At 46.8% G+C, this 21,605-nt stretch overlaps 1 protein-coding gene across 1 annotated transcript in view; it reads left to right on the forward strand.

Annotated features, from left to right (window-relative positions):
* Nucleotides 1-21,030, forward strand: part of LOC142596529 (mitochondrial nicotinamide adenine dinucleotide transporter SLC25A51-like) — a 40,277-nt gene extending 19,247 nt beyond the window's left edge. Inside the window, exon 2 of the mRNA XM_075725681.1 lies at nucleotides 20,119-21,030. Coding sequence (XP_075581796.1) covers nucleotides 20,119-21,030 — 912 coding nt within the window. The remainder of the gene's footprint in view (nucleotides 1-20,118) is intronic.
* Nucleotides 21,031-21,605: the final 575 nt, after the last annotated feature.

A 21,605-nucleotide genomic window follows, 5' to 3' on the forward strand; every position in this document is an offset into this window, starting at 1 on the left:
CTAAACCATGTCCCAAAGTGCTACATCTACCTGTTTTTTGAACACCTCCAGGGATGGGGACCCCACCACCTCTCTGGGCAGCCTGTTCCAATGCTTGACCACTCTTTCTGTGAAGAAATTTTTCCTAATATCCAATCTAAACCTCCCCTGGTGCAGCTTGAGCCCATTTCCTCTCGTCCTATCATTAACTACTTGGGAGACGAGACCAACACCCACCTCACTACAACCTCCTTTCAGGTAGTTCTAGAGAGCGATAAGGTCTCCCTTCTGCCTCCTCTTCTCCAGGCTAAACAACCCCAGTTCCCTCAGCCGCTCCTCATAAGACTTGTGATCCAGACCCTTCACCAGCTTCGTTGCCCTTCTCTGGACACGCTCCAGCACCTCAATATCCTCTTTGTATTGAGGGGCCCAAAACTGGACACAGTATTCCAGGTGCAGCCTCACCAGCACCGAGTACAGGGGGACAATCACTTCCCTGCTCCTGCTGGCCCCACTATTCCTGATACAAGCCAGGATGCTGTTGGCCTTCTTGGCCACCTGGGCACACTGCTGGCTCATGTTCAGTAAGCTGTTGACCAACACCGCGATGTCCTTTTCAGCCAGGCAGCTTTCCAGCCACTCTTACCCAAGCCTATAGCATTGCATGGTGTTGTTATGACCCAAGTGCAGGACCCGGCACTTGGCCTTGTTGAACCTCATACAGTTGGCCTCAGCCCATCGGTCCAGCCTGTCCAGATCCCTCTGCAGGGCCATCCTACCCTCGAGCAGATCGACACTCCCACCCAGTTTGGTGTCATCTGCAAACTTACTGAGGGTGCACTCAATCCCCTCATCCAGATCGTTGATAAAGATATTAAACAAAATTGGCCCCAAAACAGAGCCCTGGGGAACATCACTCATGACCGGTCGCCAACTGGATTTAACTCCATTCACCACAACTCTCTGGGCTCGGCCATCCAACCAGTTTTTTACCCAGCGAAGAGTACACCTGCCTAGGCCATGAGCTGCCAGCTTCCTTAGGAGAATGCTGTGGGAGACTAGGCAATGAAGATGTTGAACAAGATCAGACCCAGTATTGAACCCTGGGGTACACTGCTAGTTACTGGCCTCCAACTAGACTTTGTGCCACTGATCGCCACCCTCTGGGCCTGGCCGTTCAGCCAGTTTTCATTCTACCTCACTGTTTGCTTATCCAGCCCATACATCAACAGCTTCTCCATGAGGCTCTAATGGGAGACAGTGTCGAAAGCCTTCCTGAAGTCTATGTAGACAATATCCATTGCTCTCCCCTCGTCTACCAGGCCAGTCATTTGATCATAGAAGTTTATCAAGCTGGTCAAGCATGACTTCCCCTTGGTGAATCCATGCTGACTACTTCTGATGATTTTCTTGTCCTTCATATGCCTGGAAGTGGTTTCCAAGGTTAGCTGCTCCATCACCTTCCCAGGGATCAAGGTGAGGCTGACCAGCCTGTAGTTCCCTGGGTCCTCCTTCTTACCCTTCAGGAGTGACATTTACTTTCCTCCAGTCCTCAGGCACCTCTCCCAATTGCCATGATCAAAGATTATTGAGAGCAGCCTCGCAATGACATCAGCCAGCTCTCAGCACTCATGGGTGTATCCCATCAGGGCCCATGGACTTATCTATGTCCAGTTTGCTTAAGTATTCCCCAACCTGATCCTCTTCCACCAAGGGTAAGTCTTCCTTGCTCCAGCCTTTTTCCCTGGTGTCTGGGACCTGGGATTCCTGAAGGCCAGTCTTGCTGAGGTGTAGAAGGCATTCAGTACCTCAGACTTCTCCGTGTCCTGTGTCACCAGGGCCCCTTCCCCATTCAGCAGCAGGCCCACATTTTCCCTAGTCTTCCTTTTGTCACCTATGTACTTATAGAAGCCCTTCTTGTTGTCTTTGACTCCCTGGTCAGATTCAATTCCATTTGGGCTTTAGCTTTCCTAACCTCATCCCTGGATGCTCGAACAGTGTCTCTGTATTCCTCCCAGGTTACCTGTCCCTGCTTCCACCTTCTGTATGCTTCCTTTTTGTGTTTGAGTTTGGCCAGGAGCTCCTTGTTCATCCACACAGCCCTCCTGGCAATTTTGCCTGACTTTTCCATTCATCGGGATGAACCGGTCTTGATCTTGGAGAAGGTGATTCTTGAATATCATCAACCAACTTTCTTGGGCCTCTCTTTCCTCCAGGGTCTCATCCCATGGGACTATCAAGCAGATCTCTGAAGAGGCCAAAGTCTGCTCTCCTGAATTCCAGGGTTGTGATCTTGTTTTTTTGCCCTGCTCCCACTTCTCAGGATCCTGAACTCCACCATTTCATGGTCACTGCAGCCAAGGCTGCCTTTGACCTTCACATCCCCAATGAGCCCCTCCTTGTTTGAGAATATGAGGTCCATCAGAGCACCTCTCCTCATTGGCTCCTCTATCACTTGGGTTGGGAAGCTGTTATCGATGCTCTCCAGGAACCTCCTGGATTGCTTGTGCCCTGCTGTGCTGTCCCTCCAGCAGATATTGGGGTGGCTCAAGTTCCCCATGAGGACCAGGGCCTGCAAACGTGAGGCTACTTCTAGCTGTCTATAGAAGGCCTCATCTGCTTGTTCTTCCTGGTCAGGCGGCCTATATCAGACACCCACTATAATGTCACCTTTACCTGTCTTCTCTTTAATCCTTACCCATAAGCTCACATTTGGCTCATCATCCATCCCCAGGCAGAGCTCCATGCATTCCAGCTGCGCTCTCACATAAAGGACAACTCACCCTCCTCATTTTCCCGGCCTGTCCTTCCTAAAGATCCTGTATCCCTCTTTTGCAACACTCCAGTCATGGGAGCCATCCCACCACATCTCCATGATCCCAACAAGATCCTAGCCCTGCAACTGCACACAGATCTCACAGAACTCATCATATTTATTCCCTATACTGCATGCATTAGTGTACAGGCACTTCAGAGAGGCACCACAGCATGCTGATTTCCCAGAAAGGGTCTGTTTCCCTCCCACATCAGTGCCTTGTAGGCACTTCCTTGCTTACATGCCAATGCTGGAGGTGACCCTATTTAAGCCCTGTTTTGTTGATTTTGTGATCCCTTTCAGTCACATCACCCCAGGCCCTTTGCTTGCCAGCACTGTCCATCACTGCTGGTAACTCTCTTCCTCCTCATTCCTAGTTTAAAGCCCTCCTTACCAGGTCAGCCATCATGCTGGCAAAGATACTTTTGCCCTGCTTAGTGAGGTGGATCCCATCTCTCCCAATAAGATGTTTGTCCTTAAACAGGGATCCATGGTCATAGAAACCAAAACCCTGTTGCTGACACCAGCTCCACAAGCAGTTATTGGTATGCAGTATCAGTCCCCTCCTCCTCACACCCTTTGCCTTCACTGGCAGGATCAAGGAGAACACCATACCCCTGATTATCACCCCCAGAGCTCTGTAGTCACTTTTGACTCCAGGTTACCCCTGGCAGTATTTGTGCCTGAATGGAAGAAGCGGGTAATAGTCAAAGGTTCAGACAAGCTTTGGCAGCCTTTCCATAGCATCCCAGATCCAGGCCTCTGGCAAGCAGCAAACCTCTATATGACAGGTCAGGTCAGCAGATGGGTGCCTCCATCCCTTGCAGCAGGGAATCACCCACTACCATCACTCACCACTTCCTCCTGGTGATCTTGCATGGTTTAGGGTCAGTTGGCTTAGATGCTTTGCTTGAAAGCACACCCAACTCCTCCTCAGCTTTGAAGGCAGTGAATCTGTTCCATAGTTACAAGCCTTCAGGTAGAGCCGGTAGCCTTCCTCTTGTTGCCAGAAGTCACCAGCTTTCATTTTTCACCTTCCCCAGAGGTTACACTTGCCATTCTTCTAGGGACAGACTCTTGCCTATGTTTCCACTGCAGCTGGGGTCCAGGGCTCTTGAAGCTGTTGTGTCTCTGAGAAGATCCTGACTCTATCTGTGATGCTGCATAGCCTGTTGAATTCCTCCTGTAACTCCTCCACTTGGTGACTGCAGAAAAGAAGGCCACTTCTACCACCCTCAGGGAAAGGCCCCAGGCACTCCCTACAGCCTATACTTGCAAGGCTGCATCTACCATCTAAAGCTCTATCTAGGTCAAAGCCTCTGCCCTGGCAGGGACAGCTGCTCTAATACCTGCTGAGGAATATGCCCTATGACATGTCACCACCATACCTGAGAACATATAGGCTGGTTTGAACTGTGATGAAGATCCCTCTCTGCAAAAGCTGTTGCCTCTGGGAGGCTGTACTCCAGGCCTGGCTCTTCTATAGGCCTCTCCCTAGCACCAGCCAAAAGGGGGGTTTGGCCCTCTCTAATCAGCAGGTAGTAGTAACAAAGGCTCCAGGCACCTTGGGTCAAAGGCAGCTGACCATGCTTGTTAGAAGCTGCTAGAGCTTCCTCAGGCCCACATCCTTGTGGCTCCCCTTACCTTGTCCTTATTTGGCAGCAGCAGACACCCTCAAGTTTCTGAGAGGGTTCCCAGGAGTTCCCCGATGATCCTGGACCCTGTCCTCAGAAGCTTGCAAAGCAGACCCCAGAGACTGCTGTACAAACTGCTGCATCTGTTGGCTGCCTCTGTCAGCTGTACTCATCTTGATGGATATCACATCTGGATACTGGGGCTGAGGTTCTCCTGGGACAGTCCTGGGAGGGGCCCAGACATAGTGTCTGTTTCTGAGTCCCTAATTTGGGTTGCCTGCCTGCCTTTGTGTCTGTGCTCTTCTGGGCTTGTGGAGATGGGACTTTGATGGTGTCCTGGTTTCGGCTGGGATAGAGTTAATTTTCTTCCTAGTAGCAGGCACAGTGCTGTGTTTTGGATTTAGGATGAGAAGAATGTTGATAACACGCTGATGTTTTTAGTTGTTGCTAAGTACTGCTTATGCTAGTCAAGGACTTTTCAGCTTCCCATGCTCTGCCAGGTGCACAAGAAACTGGGAGGGGGCACAGCCAGAATAGTTGATCCAAACTGACCAAAGGGCTATTCAATACCACATGATGTCATGCTCGGTATATAAAATGGGGGGAGTTGGCTGGGGGGGCAGTGATCTCTGCTTGGGGACTGGCTGGGTATCGGTCAGCGGGAGGTGAGCAATTGCACTTGTGCATCACTTGCTTTGTATATTATTATTACTATTATTATTATATTGTTATTAATACTGCTAATATTTTACTTTATTTTATTTCAATTATTAAACTGTTCTTATCTCAACCCAGGAGTGTTTCTCACTCTTACTCTTACGATTCTCTCCCCCATCCCACCGGGGCAGGGGGAGTGAGCAAGCGGCTGCATGGTGCTTAGTTGCTGGCTGGGGTTAAAACACGACAATGCCACATCAACAGTATTACAGTAAGAATCACCCAGATTAATGAAGAATGAGCTTTAATAAAACTGAGCAAAGTGCAGTGGTAATGGAACCAGAACTAGCTTCAGCATGCAACAATCCAATATCACACATCATTTCTCCTGCCCCGAAAGACTGTTATGACAGATGGAGACCAAACTCATGGACTAAAAGAACTCAGTGGACATTTTAGAGGGATGGCCCATAGACTAAGGGAATGATATCTGTGTGTATATATCAAAAGACAGGAAAAGTGGTGGTGATTAACTGGAATTTATTGGAAAAGGTAGAACCTGGGCATGACGTAGATGGTATAGAATAAGGGGTGGATACTGTCCTGGTTTCGGCTGGGATAGAGTTTTCCTCTTTTTTTTCCTAGTAGCTGACATAGTGCTGTGTTTTGGATTTACTATGAGAATAATGCTGATAACACACCGATGTTTTAGTTGTTGCTAAGTACTGCTTATGCTAGTCAAGGACTTTTCAGCTTCCCATGCTCTGCCAGGTGCACAAGAAACTGGGAGGGGGCACAGCCAGGACAGCTGACCCAAACTGACCAAAGGGCTATTCCATACCATATGACATCATGCTCAGTATATAAACTGGGGGGAGTAGGCTGGGGGGCAGCGATCGCTGCTTGGGGGCTGGCTGGGTATCGGTCAGTGGGAGGTGAGCAATTGCATTGTGCATCACTTGTTCTGTATATTCTTTTATCATTGTTATTATTATTATTTTCTCTTCCTCTGCTGTCCTATTAAACTGCCTTTGTCTCAACCCATGGGTTTTACTTTTTTTTTCCTGATTCTCTCCCCCATCCCACCGGTGGTGGGAACACCTGTGTGGTGCTTAGTTGCCCAGTGGGGTTAAACCACAACAGATGGGCTGATAGCTCTCCTGTGATGGGCCTGGGAGGAGCCAGGGCAGGATATTACTTGGGCTCCTCCACCTGCCATTGTCTCTCTGTTCTCATTTGTGGGTGTACAGATGATCTTTTTATCACATAGCATAACATCTCTCACCAGTGTTATGAACACAGAGATATAAAAGGCTGTTGGGTACAAAATAATTTTTTTTTTCTTTCCCTTGTGTGTGTATTCAATCTAGTGGGTGGAGTCTTGGCATTCTGAAGACTATGGTCCGTTAGGCAGGTAAATTTCCTGAACTCATAGTTGTCTTAGAAGGACTAGATGTTACATACCACAGGATGGTATGGAAGTGACAGAAGCCTGAAAGGATGGACTTTGGATCAGGGAATATGCTGGACTTTTTTTCAGTCTCTGGCTAGATTTCTAAGGACAGTGCAAATACAGTCTAAATCAGTGGTCTCCAAAGTGGGTGTGCAAGACAATCCATTGCGGTGAGAGAAGAAAATATTCTTGTACTGTTAATAAATGAAATAAAATTTATTTTAATATAGTGTTTATTTCATGTTTATGTCATCCTTTTTAATTTCTATTTTTGTGTATGTTTTAGAACATAGATAATTGTCCTGGTTTTGGCTGGGATAGAGTTAATTTTCTTCCTAGTAGCAGGCATAGTGCTGTGTTTCGGATTTAGGATGAGAAGAATGCTGATAACACACTGATGTTTTAGTTGTTGCTAAGTACTGCTTATGCTAGTCAAGGACTTTTTAGCTTCCCATGCTCTGCCAGGTGCACAAGAAACTGGGAGGGGGCACAGCCAGAATAGTTGATCCAAACTGACCAAAGGGCTATTCCATACCATATGACATCATGCTCAGTATATAAACTGGGGGGGGTTGGCCGGGGAGGAGCGACCGCTGCTCGGGAACTGTCTGGGTATTGGTCGGCGGGTGGTGAGCAATTGCATTGTGCATCACTTGCTTTGTATATTATTATTATTATCATTATTATATTGTTATTATTATCATTACTATTTTACTTTATTTCAATTATTAAACTGTTCTTATCTCAACCCAGGAGTGTTTCTCACTCTTATTCCTCCGATTCTCTCCCCCATCCCATCAGGGTAGGGGGAGTGAGCGAGCAGCTGCGTGGTGCTTAGTTGCTGGCTGGGGCTAAACCATGACAGTCCTTTTTAGAGTCCAATGTGGGGCACGAAGGGTTTGAGATAATAACAGATTAACCAGAGTGTATTAACGAGTATGTTAACTTTAGCTGGTCACGATATTAGTTCATCTGATCTGCGCCATGTTCTTTTCTTTGCTGTACATGTTAAAGCTTGTTGTTGGTTTGTGCAGTGTGCTATGCTCTGCAGTGATTAAGGATGTTTTGCTTGGGACGCTCCTTATCAAAACGTTGACCTTGAGCATTCTTTGGTATTTGGGTTTCATACACAAGTCATTACTGTACTTCGGGTACCATCTCATGGAGAGAGTTACCAATTGGCTTGCTGTGGAGGAAATAGAGAATGGCACCTTCATTACCTTTTCTATGATGTTTCCTCCTTCATTACAACAACTTTTCAGTATCTTGAACACCCCTGGGCAGTTAAGATACTTCTTGGGAATATTGTTTCGGTTTTGACAAAGGTTAGTAAGCAATTTAAGAATACCATCCAGAGATCTGCCCCAAGGCTGGATAGTTATGAGTGGCAGGGTACGTGGGATAGTATGGGCAAGTACCTAGGGCAGTGGGCACCTCTAGTGTTTTGGAACTTCACCCCTGAACAAGCGCAGAATCCTGAAGAGTTAGTAAAGTATTTGGAAGAAGTATGTTGTCACCCTGGCAACTCCAAAGAGACACAACTCATTGCAACATGCTGGGGACTGGCCCATGCCTGTTGATCCGTGGTCAACACTATTCAGTACCCTCAAGGGAAAGAGAAGGTCTCTGGATCTGATGACAAAACGACAAGCACTGTGGCTACTCCAACCCCCACCAGAGGCACTGTGGCTACTCCAACCCCTGCCACAGGCACTGCGGCTACTCAAACCACAGCTACGAGCACTGCGGCCACTCCAACCCCAGTGACAGGCACCGTGGCTAAACCAGAGAACCAACCCGTGCCAGTATCAGTTGCCCCTATACAGAAGAAAAAATACATGAGAAAATCAGCTCGTTTAGTAAGGGATGAAGATGAACCAGGGCCATCATGAGAACCAGAGGAGGAAAAACCCATAAATGAGATGGTAACCACCCGATCCCTATCCCTGAGTGAGCTGCGAGATATGCGAAAAAATTTCAGTCGTCATCCAGGCGAGCACATCGTCACCTGGCTGCTCCGATGCTGGGATAATGGGGCCAGTAGCCTGGAATTAGAGGGTAAGGAAGCCAAGCAGTGGGGAACCCTTTCCAGGGAAGGGGGCATTGACAAAGCAATTGGAAAAGGGGCGCAAACGCTCAGCCTCTGGAGGCAACTTATGTCAAGCGTGAAGGAAAGGTATCCCTTCAAGGAGGATGTTATATATCGCCCAGGCAAATGGACCACCATAGAGAAGGGTATCCAGTACTTGAGGGAATTAGGCGTGCTGGAGGTGATTTATAGTGACCTGAATGATGAGCAGTTACCTAAAGATCCAGATGAAGTCAGGTGCACACGGCCCATGTGGCGGAAGTTTGTATGGAGCGCACCAGCGTTGTATGCCAACTCGTTGGCAATATTGATCTGGAAAGATGATGAGGCACCAACGGTGGATGAAGTGGCTGGCTGACTCCGGGAATACGAAGGAAGTATCTCTTCCTCCCTGTGGGCCTGTGTCTCGGCTATGGAAAAACTGTCTGAAAAACTGTCCCGAGAGTTCAAACAACTCAGAGAGGATCTGTCCTACTCCCCACCTGCACGGACCAGTATCTCAGCCATTAGGAGTCAACGTCCTTCTGCTCAGGAGAGACGATATAGAGGATACACACCACGGGGCACCCTATGGTTTTACCTGCGTGACCACGGAGAGGACATGAGGAAGTGGGATGGAAAATCTACCTCGACCCTAGAAGCACGGGTGCATGAGTTGCAAGGAAAAACTATTACAAAAGGCAGTTCTCCCAGGAAAATTGCAGCTCCAGTTTCCAGTGAGCAGTTCCCCAGACAGAGTAAGGGGGCTAATTTTACTTCCAATCTTAATCAAGGGACTTTTGATTCAAATTTACAAGAAGTGAACAACGAATACTATGACCACTGTTAGAGGGTCCCTGCCTCCAGCCAGGTGGAGGAAAGGGACAACCGGGTTTACTGGACTGTGTGGATTCGATGGCCTGGCACATCAGACCCACAGGAGTATAAGGTTCTAGTGGACACCGGTGCACAGTGTACCCTAATGCCATCAAGCTATAGAGGGGCAGAACCCATTTGTATTTCTGGAGTGACAGGGGGATCCCAACAGTTAACTGTACTGGAGGCTGAGGTGAGCCTAACTGGGAATGAGTGGCAGAAGCACCCCATTGTGACTGGCCCAGAGGGTCCGTGCATCCTTGGCATAGATTACCTCAGGAGAGGGTATTTCAAGGACCCAAAAGGGTACCGTTGAGCTTTTGGTATAGCTGCCTTGGAGACACAGGGAATTAAACAGTTGTCCACCTTGCCTGGTCTCTCAGAGGACCCTTCCATTGTGGGGTTGCTGAGGGTCGAAGGACAACAGGCGCCGATCACTACCACAACAGTGCATCTGCGGCAATATTGCACCAACCGAGACTCCCTGATTCCCATCCATAACCTGATTCGTCGACTGGAGAGCCAGGGAGTGATCAGCAAGACTCGCTCACCCTTTAACAGTCCCATATGGCCAGTGCAAAAGTCTAATGGGGAGTGGAGACTAACAGTGGACTATCGTGGCCTGAACGTAGTTACACCACCACTGAGTGCTGCCATGCCAGACATGCTAGAACTTCAGTATGAACTGCAGTGAAAGGCAGCCAAGTGGTATGCCACAATTGACATTGCTAATGCATTTTTCTCCATCCCTTTGGCAGCAGAGTGCAGGCCACAGTTTGCTTTTACCTGGAGCGGTGTTCAGTACACCTGGAACCGACTGCCCCAGGGGTGGAAGCACAGCCCCACCATTTGCCATGGACTGATCCAGACGGCACAGGAACAGGGTGAAGCTCCCGAACATCTGCAGTATATTGATGACATCATTGTGTGGGGCAATACAGCAGAAGAAGTTTTTGAGAAGGGAAAGAAAATAGTCCAAATCCTTCTGAAGGCTGGTTTTGCCATAAAAAAAAGTAAGGTCAAGGGACCTGCACAGGAGATCCAGTTCTTAGGAATAAAATGGCAAGATGGACGTCGTCAGATCCCAATGGATGTCATCCACAAAATAACAGCCATGTCCCCACTAACTAGCAAAAAGGAAACACAAGCTTTCTTAGGCGTTGTGGGTTTTTGGAGAATGCATATTCCAAATTACTGCCAGATCGTAAGCCCTCTCTATCAAGTGACCCGGAAGAAGAACGATTTCAAATGGGGCCCTTAGAAACAACAAGCCTTTGAACAAATTAAACGTGAGATAGTTCATGCAGTAGCCCTTGGGCCAGTCCGGACAGGGCAGGATATTAAAAATGTGCTCTACACCGCAGCCGGGGAGAAGGGTCCTACCTGGAGCCTCTGGCAGAAAGCACGAGGGGAGACTCGAGGTCGACCCCTAGGGTTTTGGAGTCGGGGATACAGAGGAGCTGAGGCTCGCTCTCCTCCGACTGAGAAAGAGATATTGGCAGCATATGAAGGGGTTTGAGCTGCTTCGGAAGTGGTTGGTACTGAAGCACAGCTCCTGCTGGCACCCCGACTGCCGGTGCTGGGCTGGATGTTCAAAGGGAGGGTTCCCTCTACACATCATGCAACTGATGCTACGTGGAGTAAGTGGGTTGCATTGATCACACAACGGGCTCGAATAGGAAACCCCAGTCACCCAGGAATCTTGGAAGTGATCATGGACTGGCCAGAAGGCAAAAACTTCACAATATCACCAGAGGAGGAGGTGATGTGTGCTGAGGAGGCCCCACTGTATAATAAATTGCCAGAAAATGAAAAGCAATATGCCCTGTTCACTGATGGGTCCTGTCATCTTGTGGGAAAGCATCGGAGGTGGAAGGCTGCTGTATGGAGTCCTATATGACAAGTCGCAGAAACTGCTCAAGGAGAAGGGGAGTCGAGTCAGTTTGCAGAGGTGAAAGCCATCCAGCTGGCTTTAGATATTGCTGAATGAGAAAAGTGGCCAGTCCATTATCTCTATACTGATTCATGGATGGTGGCAAATTCCCTGTGGGGGTGGTTACAGCAATGGAAGCAGAGCAAGTGTCAGTGCAGAGGCAGACCCATCTGGGCTGCCGCATTGTGGCAAGGTATCGCTGCCCAGGTAGAGAACCTGGTTGTAAAAGTTCGTCATGTAGATGCTCATGTACCCAAGAGTCAGGCCCCTGAAGAACATCAAAACAACCAGCAGGTGGATCAGGCTGCTAAGACTGAAGTGGCTCAGGTGGATCTGGACTGGCAACATAAGGGTGAATTATTTATAGCTCTGTGAGCCCATGATGCCTCAGGCCATCAAGGAAGGGATGCAACATATAGATAGGCTCATGATTGAGGGGTGGACTTAACTATGGACAGTATTGCACAGGTTATTAATGAATGTGAAACATGTGCTGCAATCAAGCAAGCTAAGCGGTTCAAGCCCCTTGGGTATAGTGAACGATGGCTGAAATATAAATATGGGGAGGCCTGGCAGATTGATTATATCACACTCCCACAGACCCGCCAAGGCAAGTGCTATGTGCTCACCGTGGTGGAAGCAACCACCGGATGGCTGGAAACGTATCCTGTGCCCCATGCCACCACCTGGAACACCATCCTGGGCCTTGAAAAGCAAGTCCTGTGGCGACATGGCACCCCAGAAAGAATCGAGTCAGACAACGGGACTCATTTCCGAAACAACCTCATAGACACCTGGGCCGAAGAGCACGGCATTGAGTGGGTATATCACATCCCCTATCATGCACCAGCTTCTGGGAAAATCGAGCGATGCAATTGGCTGTTAAAGACTACCCTGAGAGCAATGGGTGGTGGGACATTCAAACATTGGGATACACATTTAGCAAAAGCCACCTGGTTAGTCAACACCAGGGGATCTGCCAATCGAGCTGGCCCTGCCCAAACAAAACTCTTATGTACTGTAGAAGGAGATAAAGTCCCTGTAGTGCACATAAAAAATATGCTGGGGAAGACAGTCTGGGTTACTTACCCCTTGGGCAAAAAGGCAAACTCATTCATGGGATTACTTTTGCTCAAGGACCCGGGTGCACTTGGTGGGTGATGCGAAAGGATGGGCAAGTCCAATGTGTACCTCAAGGGAATTTGGTTTTGGGTGAAAATAGAATGGTATGATGGTAATTGCTCTATAATACTGTATGTTATCTCTTAACTGTATGTTATTTCTTAACTGTATCTTACCTCTTACTGTATGTTAATATAATAATATAGTATAATGTTAATATAATAATATAGTATGTTAATGTTAAGTATATAATACTGCATGTTATGGTTGGTATATGCCACATCAATGGTATTATAGTGAGAATTGCCCAGCTTAATGAAAGTGAACTTTGATGAAACCGTGTTGGAATGAGAACTGGCTTCAGCATGCAAGAATCCAGCACTGCACACCACCTCTCCTGCTCTGAAAGACTGTGATGACAGATGGAACCCAAAGTCATGGACTAAATGAACTCAAGGGACGTTTTAGAGGGATGGGCCATAGACGAAGGGAATGATATCTGTGTGTATATAGCAAGATAGGGAAACCGGTGGTGATCAATCAGAATGCATTGGGAAGGGGAGGGCCTGTGCATGATGTAGATGGTATAGACTAAGGGGTGGACACTGTCCTGGTTTCGGCTGGGATAGAGTTAATTTTCTTCCTAGTAGCAGGCATAGTGCTGTGTTTTGGATTTAGTAGGAGAAGAATGCTGATAACACTGATGTTTTAGATGTTGCTAAGTAGCGCTTATGCTAGTCAAGGACTTTTCAGCTTCCCATGCTCTGCCAGGTGCACAGGAAACTGGGAGGGGGCACAGCCAGAATAGTTGATCCAAACTGCCCAAAGGGCTATTCCATACCATATGACGTCATGCTCAGTATATAAACTGGGGGGGGGTGGCCAGGGAGCAGCGATCGCTGCTTGGGAACTGTCTGGGTATTGGTCGGCGGGTGGTGAGCAATTGCATTGTGCATCACTTGCTTCGTGTATCATTATTATTATTATCATTATTATACTGTTACTATTAGCATTACTATTTTACTTTATTTCAATTATTAAACTGTTCTTATCTCAACCCAGGAGTGTTTCTCACTCTTACTCCTCCGATTCTCTCCCCCATCCCATCGGGGTAGGGGGAGTGAGCGAGCGGCTGCGTGGTGCTTAGTTGCTGGCTGGGGCTAAACCATGACATATTAGTGCAGTAGTACATGTGTATAATTTATAAGTGAATATACATATATATATACAGGGTACTTGCTCAAAAATTTTTGGCTGATGCGGTGCATGATCAAAAAAGTTTGGAGACTGCTTGTGTAGATGATCTCGTTGTTACCTGTCAAAAAGAGAATGGCCTATGTCCCCTTGCAGTCTGTTCTGAAACCTTAGGGCGGGGGGGAACGGACTTCTGCACAGAAATTGGCTATTGTAATGGGTGCAGAAATTTGTGCATATTGGGAAAACAGGTGATCCAAAGCTTTTATTTCTTCTGAGAACTGATTCCCTTGTAATAAATTTTAATTGGGAAGCAGTTCATGTACTCCACCACTTGTGGTCTATGGACCACCCCTGTAAGATGTCCACAAAATGTCCACAAAATGTCCATTGAGTTCATTTAGTCCATGACTTTGGGCTCCATCTCTTATGGTGGTCACTCAGGACAGGAGAGGTGGTGTCTTGCATGGAGTTACTGGGCACCAAAGCCAACTCAGGTCGGGTCACTGCTGCACTTGCACTGCTGCTTGTAAGGCTTGGCCTCCATTGGTTCAGGCGGTTCCTGCTATAGTAATTCCTATAACATGCAAGTCAAATCATGGGTTACAACAATTTAAAGGTATATCCATTACAATCTCCACCCCTGGTCCCTTTGGACCAGACCATAGGGTTTAACATTGCAATGAACTCCTCCCCTTGCCCCTGCTCCAGCTTGGACTCATCCACAGACTGCAGTCCCTTAAGGTTTTACCTGCTCCAGATGGAGCCTTATCTATGAGCCACAGTCTTTTCAGGGGTATACCTGCTGTGGCATAGACTCATCCACAGCCACAGTCACTTTGAAGTGCACCTGCTCCAGCGTGGCCTTATCCACAGCCACAGTCCCTTCAGAAGTAAACCTGCTCCAACATGGCCTTACCCATGGCTGCAGTCCCTCCAGGGCTGTACCTGCTCTGTCATGGGCTTATCCATACCCACACACTTTGAGGTGCTCCAGCATGCACAGACACTGATGCTTCGAGGTGTACCTGCTGCAGCATGGACTTATCCACAGCCGCAGATGCTTTGAGGTGTACCTTCTCCAGCGTGGACTTATCCTTGGGCCACAATCCCTTCAGAGGTATACCTGCTGCAGCACAGATATAACCACGGCCACAGATGCTTCGGGGTGTCCTACTCCCACGTGGACTCATCCACAGATCACAGTCCCTTCAACTCGAGTTCCCACCAGAGTTCCAGCCTGTCCAGTACAGCAGCACAGACACAGCAGCAATGTCCTGGCCATCTGCCAGCCCAGGCACATCGACATTGCTCTTATCAAAATGTTCCCAGGCACAGCAGAGTAAGATGATAAGCAGTACAGCAAGCAACAAAAGGAAAAAGCATCCACTAATGAGCACTAGACTAATATACAGTAAGGCAAGCAAGCCCCATGGCAAGCACAGGAGCCTGCCGATTAATAGCTAAACAGCAATAACAGCTATAAATTGGATCTACCACATTCCAATCAAATCTGTCGTTATCTCAAACCCTTCGAGCCTCACATTAGGTGCCAAAAAGGACTGTCATGGCTTAACCCCAGCCAGCAACTAAGCACCACACAGCCACTCGTTCACTCCCCCCTGGCTGGATGGGGGAGAGAATTGGAAGAGTAAAAGTGAGAAAACTTGTGGATTGAGATAAAGACAGTTTAATAGGGAAAGCAAAAGCCCCACGTGCAAGCAATGCAAAACAAGGAATTAATTCACTTGCTTCCCATTGGCAGGCAGGTGTTCAGCCATCTCGAGGAAAGCAGGGCTCCATCACGCATAATGGTTACTTGGAAAGACAAAAGCCATAACTCTGAATGTCCCCCCTTCCTTCTTCTCCCCCCATTTTTTTATTGCTGAGCATGACATCATATGGTATGGAATATCCCTTTGGTCAGTTGGGGTCAGCTGTCCCAGCTGTGTCCCCTCCCAACTTCTTGTGTGCCTCCAGCCTACTCGCTGGTGGGGGTGGTGTGAGAAGCACGGTTTAGCAATAACTAAAACATCTCTGTATTATCAACACTGTTTCCAGCACAAATCCAAAACATAGCCCCATCTAGCTACTATGAAGAAAATTAACTGTATCCCAGCCAAAACCAGCACAGTGACACAGCAGGTCTTTGAAATTATGGCTGAAAGCAAAGGGTCTGTCATAAACACTTCTGAGAAAAATTGCATTGCCTGATCATTGCAAATTCTCAAATCATAACCATGAGAACTTATTTAAACTACATGAGTGTCGTGGTTTAGCCCCAGCAAGCAACTAAGCACCACGCAGCCGCTCACTCACTCCCCCTACCCTGATGGGATGAGGGAGAGAATCGGAGGAGTAAGAGTGAGAAACACTCCTGGGTTGAGATAAGAACAGTTTAATAATTGAAATAAAGTAAGATAGTAATGATAATAATAACGATATAATAATGATAATAATAATAATATGCAAAGCAAGTGATGCACAATGCAATTGCTCACCACCCGCCGACCGATACCCAGACAGTTCCCGAGCAACGATCGCTGCTCCCCGGCCACCCCCCCCCAGTTTATATACTGAGCATGACGTCACATGGTATTGAATAGCCCTTTGGTCAGTTTGGATCAACTATTCTGGCCGTGCCCCCTCCCAGCTTCTTGTGCACCTGGCAGAGCATGGGAAGCTGAAAAGTCCTTGACTAGCATAAGCAGTACTTAGCAACAACTAAAACATCAGTGTGTTATCAACATTCTTCTCATCCTAAATCCAAAACACAGCACTGTGCCTGCTACTAGGAAGAAAATTAACTCTATCCCAGCCGAAATCAGGATTATCAAGGTAACGCTATAGTTTTAATCTGCTCCTTACTTCATAAATCCTGCTACTCCATAGAAAGTAATATGTACCTTATAAAACTGTGTTAGATCTCTTACTTTTTTTCCTCAAAAGAAATCAGATGTGATGTTGGCCACAGGTTGCTATTGCCAACACAACTGGTGACTAGTTGTCAAAAGTCTTATGAACCCTCAATGTTTTACATATATTATTGAGTGACACTCTTACCCACTGCAGTTGTGAAGTTGGTATAACTCTTAATATAAAAGTGGGGTGCCAGATAAGACTGTAGCTTAGTTGTGGGTGTGGCTATTTTACTATATGCAGATAGAACTAAGGTGATCCTAGGAACAATATATATTAGTATAGATGAAGTGGTACAAGCTCCCCAATGTGAATTCCTTGCTACTGCCATAACTTCATATCAGGATAAATGCTTCATCTTTGTAAAACACTTCTATGGTGCTGTTCTTTGGCAAACATTAAAGAGTGCAACATTATGCAACAGTGGTGGATCATGTATTGCCTATTAAGGACTAATTCTCTGTTTTATTTAATGAAACTCTGTTCACTATGTCCTTCAGGATATTAGCTCTAGCAGAGCTCAATGTATTCTTTAGCTTTTCTATATTCTTTTACTTCTCCATAAGTAAACTAATGCTGATAATTAAAATTCTTATTTAAATTATTCATTGTTGTCTGCCACAGGGAAATGCAGGCAGGAATGATCAGAATTTGTAACACTAAGCTCTGTGTAGTGTGTGTGTGTGTATGTGTGTTTTCCAAAACATTTGTAATTTGTATTGTATCTTACTAGTGTTAGAACAGAACATTCAGCATTTGAATTTCTTGACATACTGTACTGGAAAATTAATGTGTAAACTTGCTATTTCTCCCTGACATTTTCAGCTGTCATGTGGCACTGGAGGGGTTCATATGTCTATTTGTTTCAATTTAGTTTGGTTTTAATCAACAAAACATAGAATCATAGAATCATAGAATGCTTTGGGTTGGAAGGGACCTTTAGAGGTCATCTAGCCCAACCCCCCTGCAGTGAGCAGGGACATCTTTAACCAGATCAGCTTGCTCAGAGCCCCATCCAACCTGACCTTGAATGTTTCTAGGGATGGGACCTCCACTACCTCTCTGGGCAACCTTCCTATAGGCCCCCTTTAAGTACTGGAAGGACACAATAAGGTCTCCTCACAGCCTTCTCTTCTCTAGGCTGAACAACCCCAACTCTCTCAGCCTGGCCTCACAGGAGAGGTGCTCCAGCCCTCGGATCATTTTGGTGGCCCTCCTCTGGACCCGCTCCAACAGGTCCATGTCCTTCTTGTGCTGAGGGCCCCAGAGCTGGACGCAGTACTCCAGGTGAGGTCTCACCAGAGCAGAGTAGAGGGGCAGAATCACCTCCCTCGACCTGCTGGCCATGCTTCTTTTGATGCAGCCCAGGATTCGGTTGGCTTTCTGGGCTGCAAGTGCACATTGCCGGCTCATGTCCAGCTTTTCATCTACCAGTACCCCCAAGTCCTTCTCCGCAGGGCTGCTCTCAATCTCTTCATCCCCCAGCCTGTATTGATATCGGGGGTTGCCCCAACCCAGGTGCAGGACCTTGCATTTGGCCTTGTTGAACCTCATGAGGTTCACACAGGCCCACCTCTCCAGCTTGTCCAGGTCCTTTTGGATGACATTTCGTCCTCCTGGAAGCTGCCAGGAAGCTGCAAGAAGTGTCAACTGCACCACTCAGCTTGGTGTCATCTGCAAACTTGCTGAGGGTGCACTCAATCCCACTGTCTATGTCATTGATGAAGATATTAAACAGCACTGCTCCCAGTACGGACCCCTGAGGGACACCACTTGTTACCGGTCTCCATGTGGACATCGAGCCATTGGCCACTACCCTCTGGATGTGACCATCCAGCCAATTCCTTATCCATCAAACCGTCCACCCATCAAATCCATATCTCTCCAATTTAGAGAGAAGGATGTTGTGGGGGACTGTGTCGAACGCTTTACAGAAATCTAAGCAGATGACATCCATTGCTTTTCCCTTGTCCACTGATGCAGTCACTCCTTCATAGAAAGCCACTAGGTTGGTCAGGCAGGATTTGCCCTTGGTGAAGCCATGCTGGCTGTTTCGAATCACCTCCCTGTCCTCCATGTGCTTGAGCATAGCTTCTAGGAGGATCTGTTCCATGATCTTCCCAGGCACAGAGGTGAGGCTGACAGGTCGGTAGTTCCCAGGATCCTCCTTTCTTCCCTTTTTAAAAATGGTCACAACATTCCCCTTCTTCCAGTCAGCAGGGACTTCACCTGACTGCCATGACTTTTCAAATATCATGGAGAGTGGCTTGGCAACTACATCAGCCAATTCCCTCAGGACTCTGGAATGCATCTCATCAGGTCCCATAGACTTCTGTACATTGAGGTTCCTCAGGTGGTCTCAAACCTGATCTTCCCTTACAGTGGGAGGGGCTTTACCCCCCTGGTCCCCATCTTGAGGTCCATCGACTTGGGAGGGGTGAGGAGAGAGGTTGCCGGTGAAGACCGAGGCAAAGAAGTTGTTGTGTACCTCCACTTTCTCCTTGTCTGTTGATACAAGTTCGCCATTCTTGTTCATCAGGGCGGGGTACGCTTTCTTTAACCTTCCTTTTCTGGTTGACATACCTGTAGAAGCCCTTCTTATGCTTTGCGGCCCTTGCCAAATTCAGCTCCATCCACGCCTTGGCCTTCCTGACCCCATCCCTACACAACCATGCCACATCCCTATACTCTTCCCAGGACACCTGTCTCTGCTTCCACTGCCTGTGCAGTTCCCTCTTACTCTTTAGTTTGACCACCATGTCTTGACTCAGCCATGCTGGTCTCTTCCCTTCCTTGCCTGATTTTTTACACTTGGGGACTGAGAGCTCTTGCCCTCTATGGAAGGTGTCCTTAAATATCTGCCAGCTCTGTTCTGTTCCCCTGTCCCTGAGGACCGTTTCCCAGGGGGTCCCATCGACTAACTCCTTGAAGAGCTGGAAGTTTGCTATTCTAAAATTTAGGGTCCTGACTGTACTCCTCGCTTTTCCCATGTCCCTCAGGAGCGTGAACTCCACCAACGCATGATCACTGCAGCCCAGGCTGCCTCCAATCTTGACGTCACCAATGAGCTCACTTGCATTGGTGACCATCAGGTCCAGTATTGCATCCCCTCGGGTAGGGGTGTCTATTACCTGGCTTAGGAAGTTATCCTCAATGCATTCCAGGAATCTCCTGGATTGCCTACAGCTCGCCGTGTTGCTTTTCCAGCAAATGTCGGGGTGGTTGAAGAAAACATAAAGGGAGGAAAAAAAATGGCTAGTTTTTCAGGTCCTTGGATCTGGTGTAGAAAATTGTGCATTTTGCTTCATCTATCATCAGATGAAATATTTGTCACACTGTTCCACTGAACTTGATGAAATTTCTTCAGGATGTAAAATGTTGAACAGTGTGCACATGATGTGTATGTGAGAACTAAAAAAGCTGTATCACATGCCATTTTGTTCACAATCTTTTCTTTTTTTGACATAGGAAAAGAAGTCTAAGATATATATTAAGGGGAAAAAAAAGATGGATTCACAAGATTGTGTCCCAGCAAATTCAAAGCAAGATATCAGCCATCACATAAAGGGTAGCTCTGGTAAACATTATCTTTGTGGCTACTGTGCAGCCTTCACCAATATAGCAGTCACCTTTCCCATCCAGAAGGTCCTCTTTCGACAACAGCTGTATGGCTTGAAAACAAAGGATGCAGTACATCAGCTGCAGAAAGATGGAATGCGAAATCTCTATCGTGGAATCCTTCCTCCATTAATGCAAAAAACGACCACCCTGGCTCTAATGTTTGGCTTGTATGAAGATTTCTCCTCCTTGCTCCATAGTCACACAAGCGCACCTGAACTTCTAACTCGCAGCATGGCAGCAATGCTTGCAGGGACCACGGAAGCCCTTCTTACACCTTTTGAACGAGTCCAGACTTTGCTTCAGGACTACAAACATCACGACAAATTTACAAACACTTACCAGGCTTTCAAGGTACTAAAAGTCTATGGGATTAGAGAATATTATCGTGGTTTGGTGCCTATTCTGCTCCGGAATGGAAGCAGTAACATCCTCTTCTTTGGCCTACGAGGACCTATCAAACAGTGTCTGCCTGAAGCAACTTCTTACAGCACTCATTTGGTCAATGACTTTATCTGTGGAGGGCTCTTGGGTGCTATGCTGGGATCCTTATTTTTCCCAATGAATGTTGTAAAAGCTCGCATGCAGTCTCAAATTGGTGGTGAATTTCAGTCTTTTTCAAAAGTTTTTGTGATGATCTGGCTAGAACGTGATAAAAAATTGATGCATCTTTTCAGAGGAGCCCATCTGAATTACCATCGTTCTGTCCTGTCCTGGGGCATAATCAATGCAACATATGAATTCTTGCTAAGGCTGTTATGAAAAATGTTACCTTCCTTTGAAGCTCCTCTATTCACTTGGGTATTTGTACATTTGAGGTCACTTAGTCTCTGGGAATAGATTAATTTATGGAACTTTTTGTGAATAACATGGAGTACCATGAAACTTGGAGACAATTCAAAACAGCAGTTACATTTCAGTAGGGAGATGGGTGATATTGTTAGTGGCTGCTTAGTGTGAAAGGTAATTAGTCTTGTTAATGGCCTTTAATATTTATGGGGTAAATGGCAATACATCTAAATCTTGATGCAATTGAATATACTTCTAAACAAGTTAAAGTATTTATATGCTGGTGGATAAATTTACCCACAGTGGAATAACTAGACAAATGCAAAGTAAAAAAAATATTTGTATCTTCGTCTAGTAGCTTATTCTATCATTTCTGATGTTTCCTAATACTCCCAGTGATCAAATTTTTCACTGTGCACATTGTATAATATGGAAGTCAAGAAGGGGCCAATGAAAGCTACTTCTCTTGCTTGATACACTACAGAAGGTTAAGAACTAAACTTTCGAATGTCTTGGGGTTCTAAATTATCTTTGGAGTTTAAATAGAA

Source organism: Pelecanus crispus, chromosome W (genome assembly GCF_030463565.1).
Source record: "Pelecanus crispus isolate bPelCri1 chromosome W, bPelCri1.pri, whole genome shotgun sequence".
Taxonomy (NCBI): Eukaryota; Metazoa; Chordata; class Aves; order Pelecaniformes; family Pelecanidae; genus Pelecanus; species Pelecanus crispus.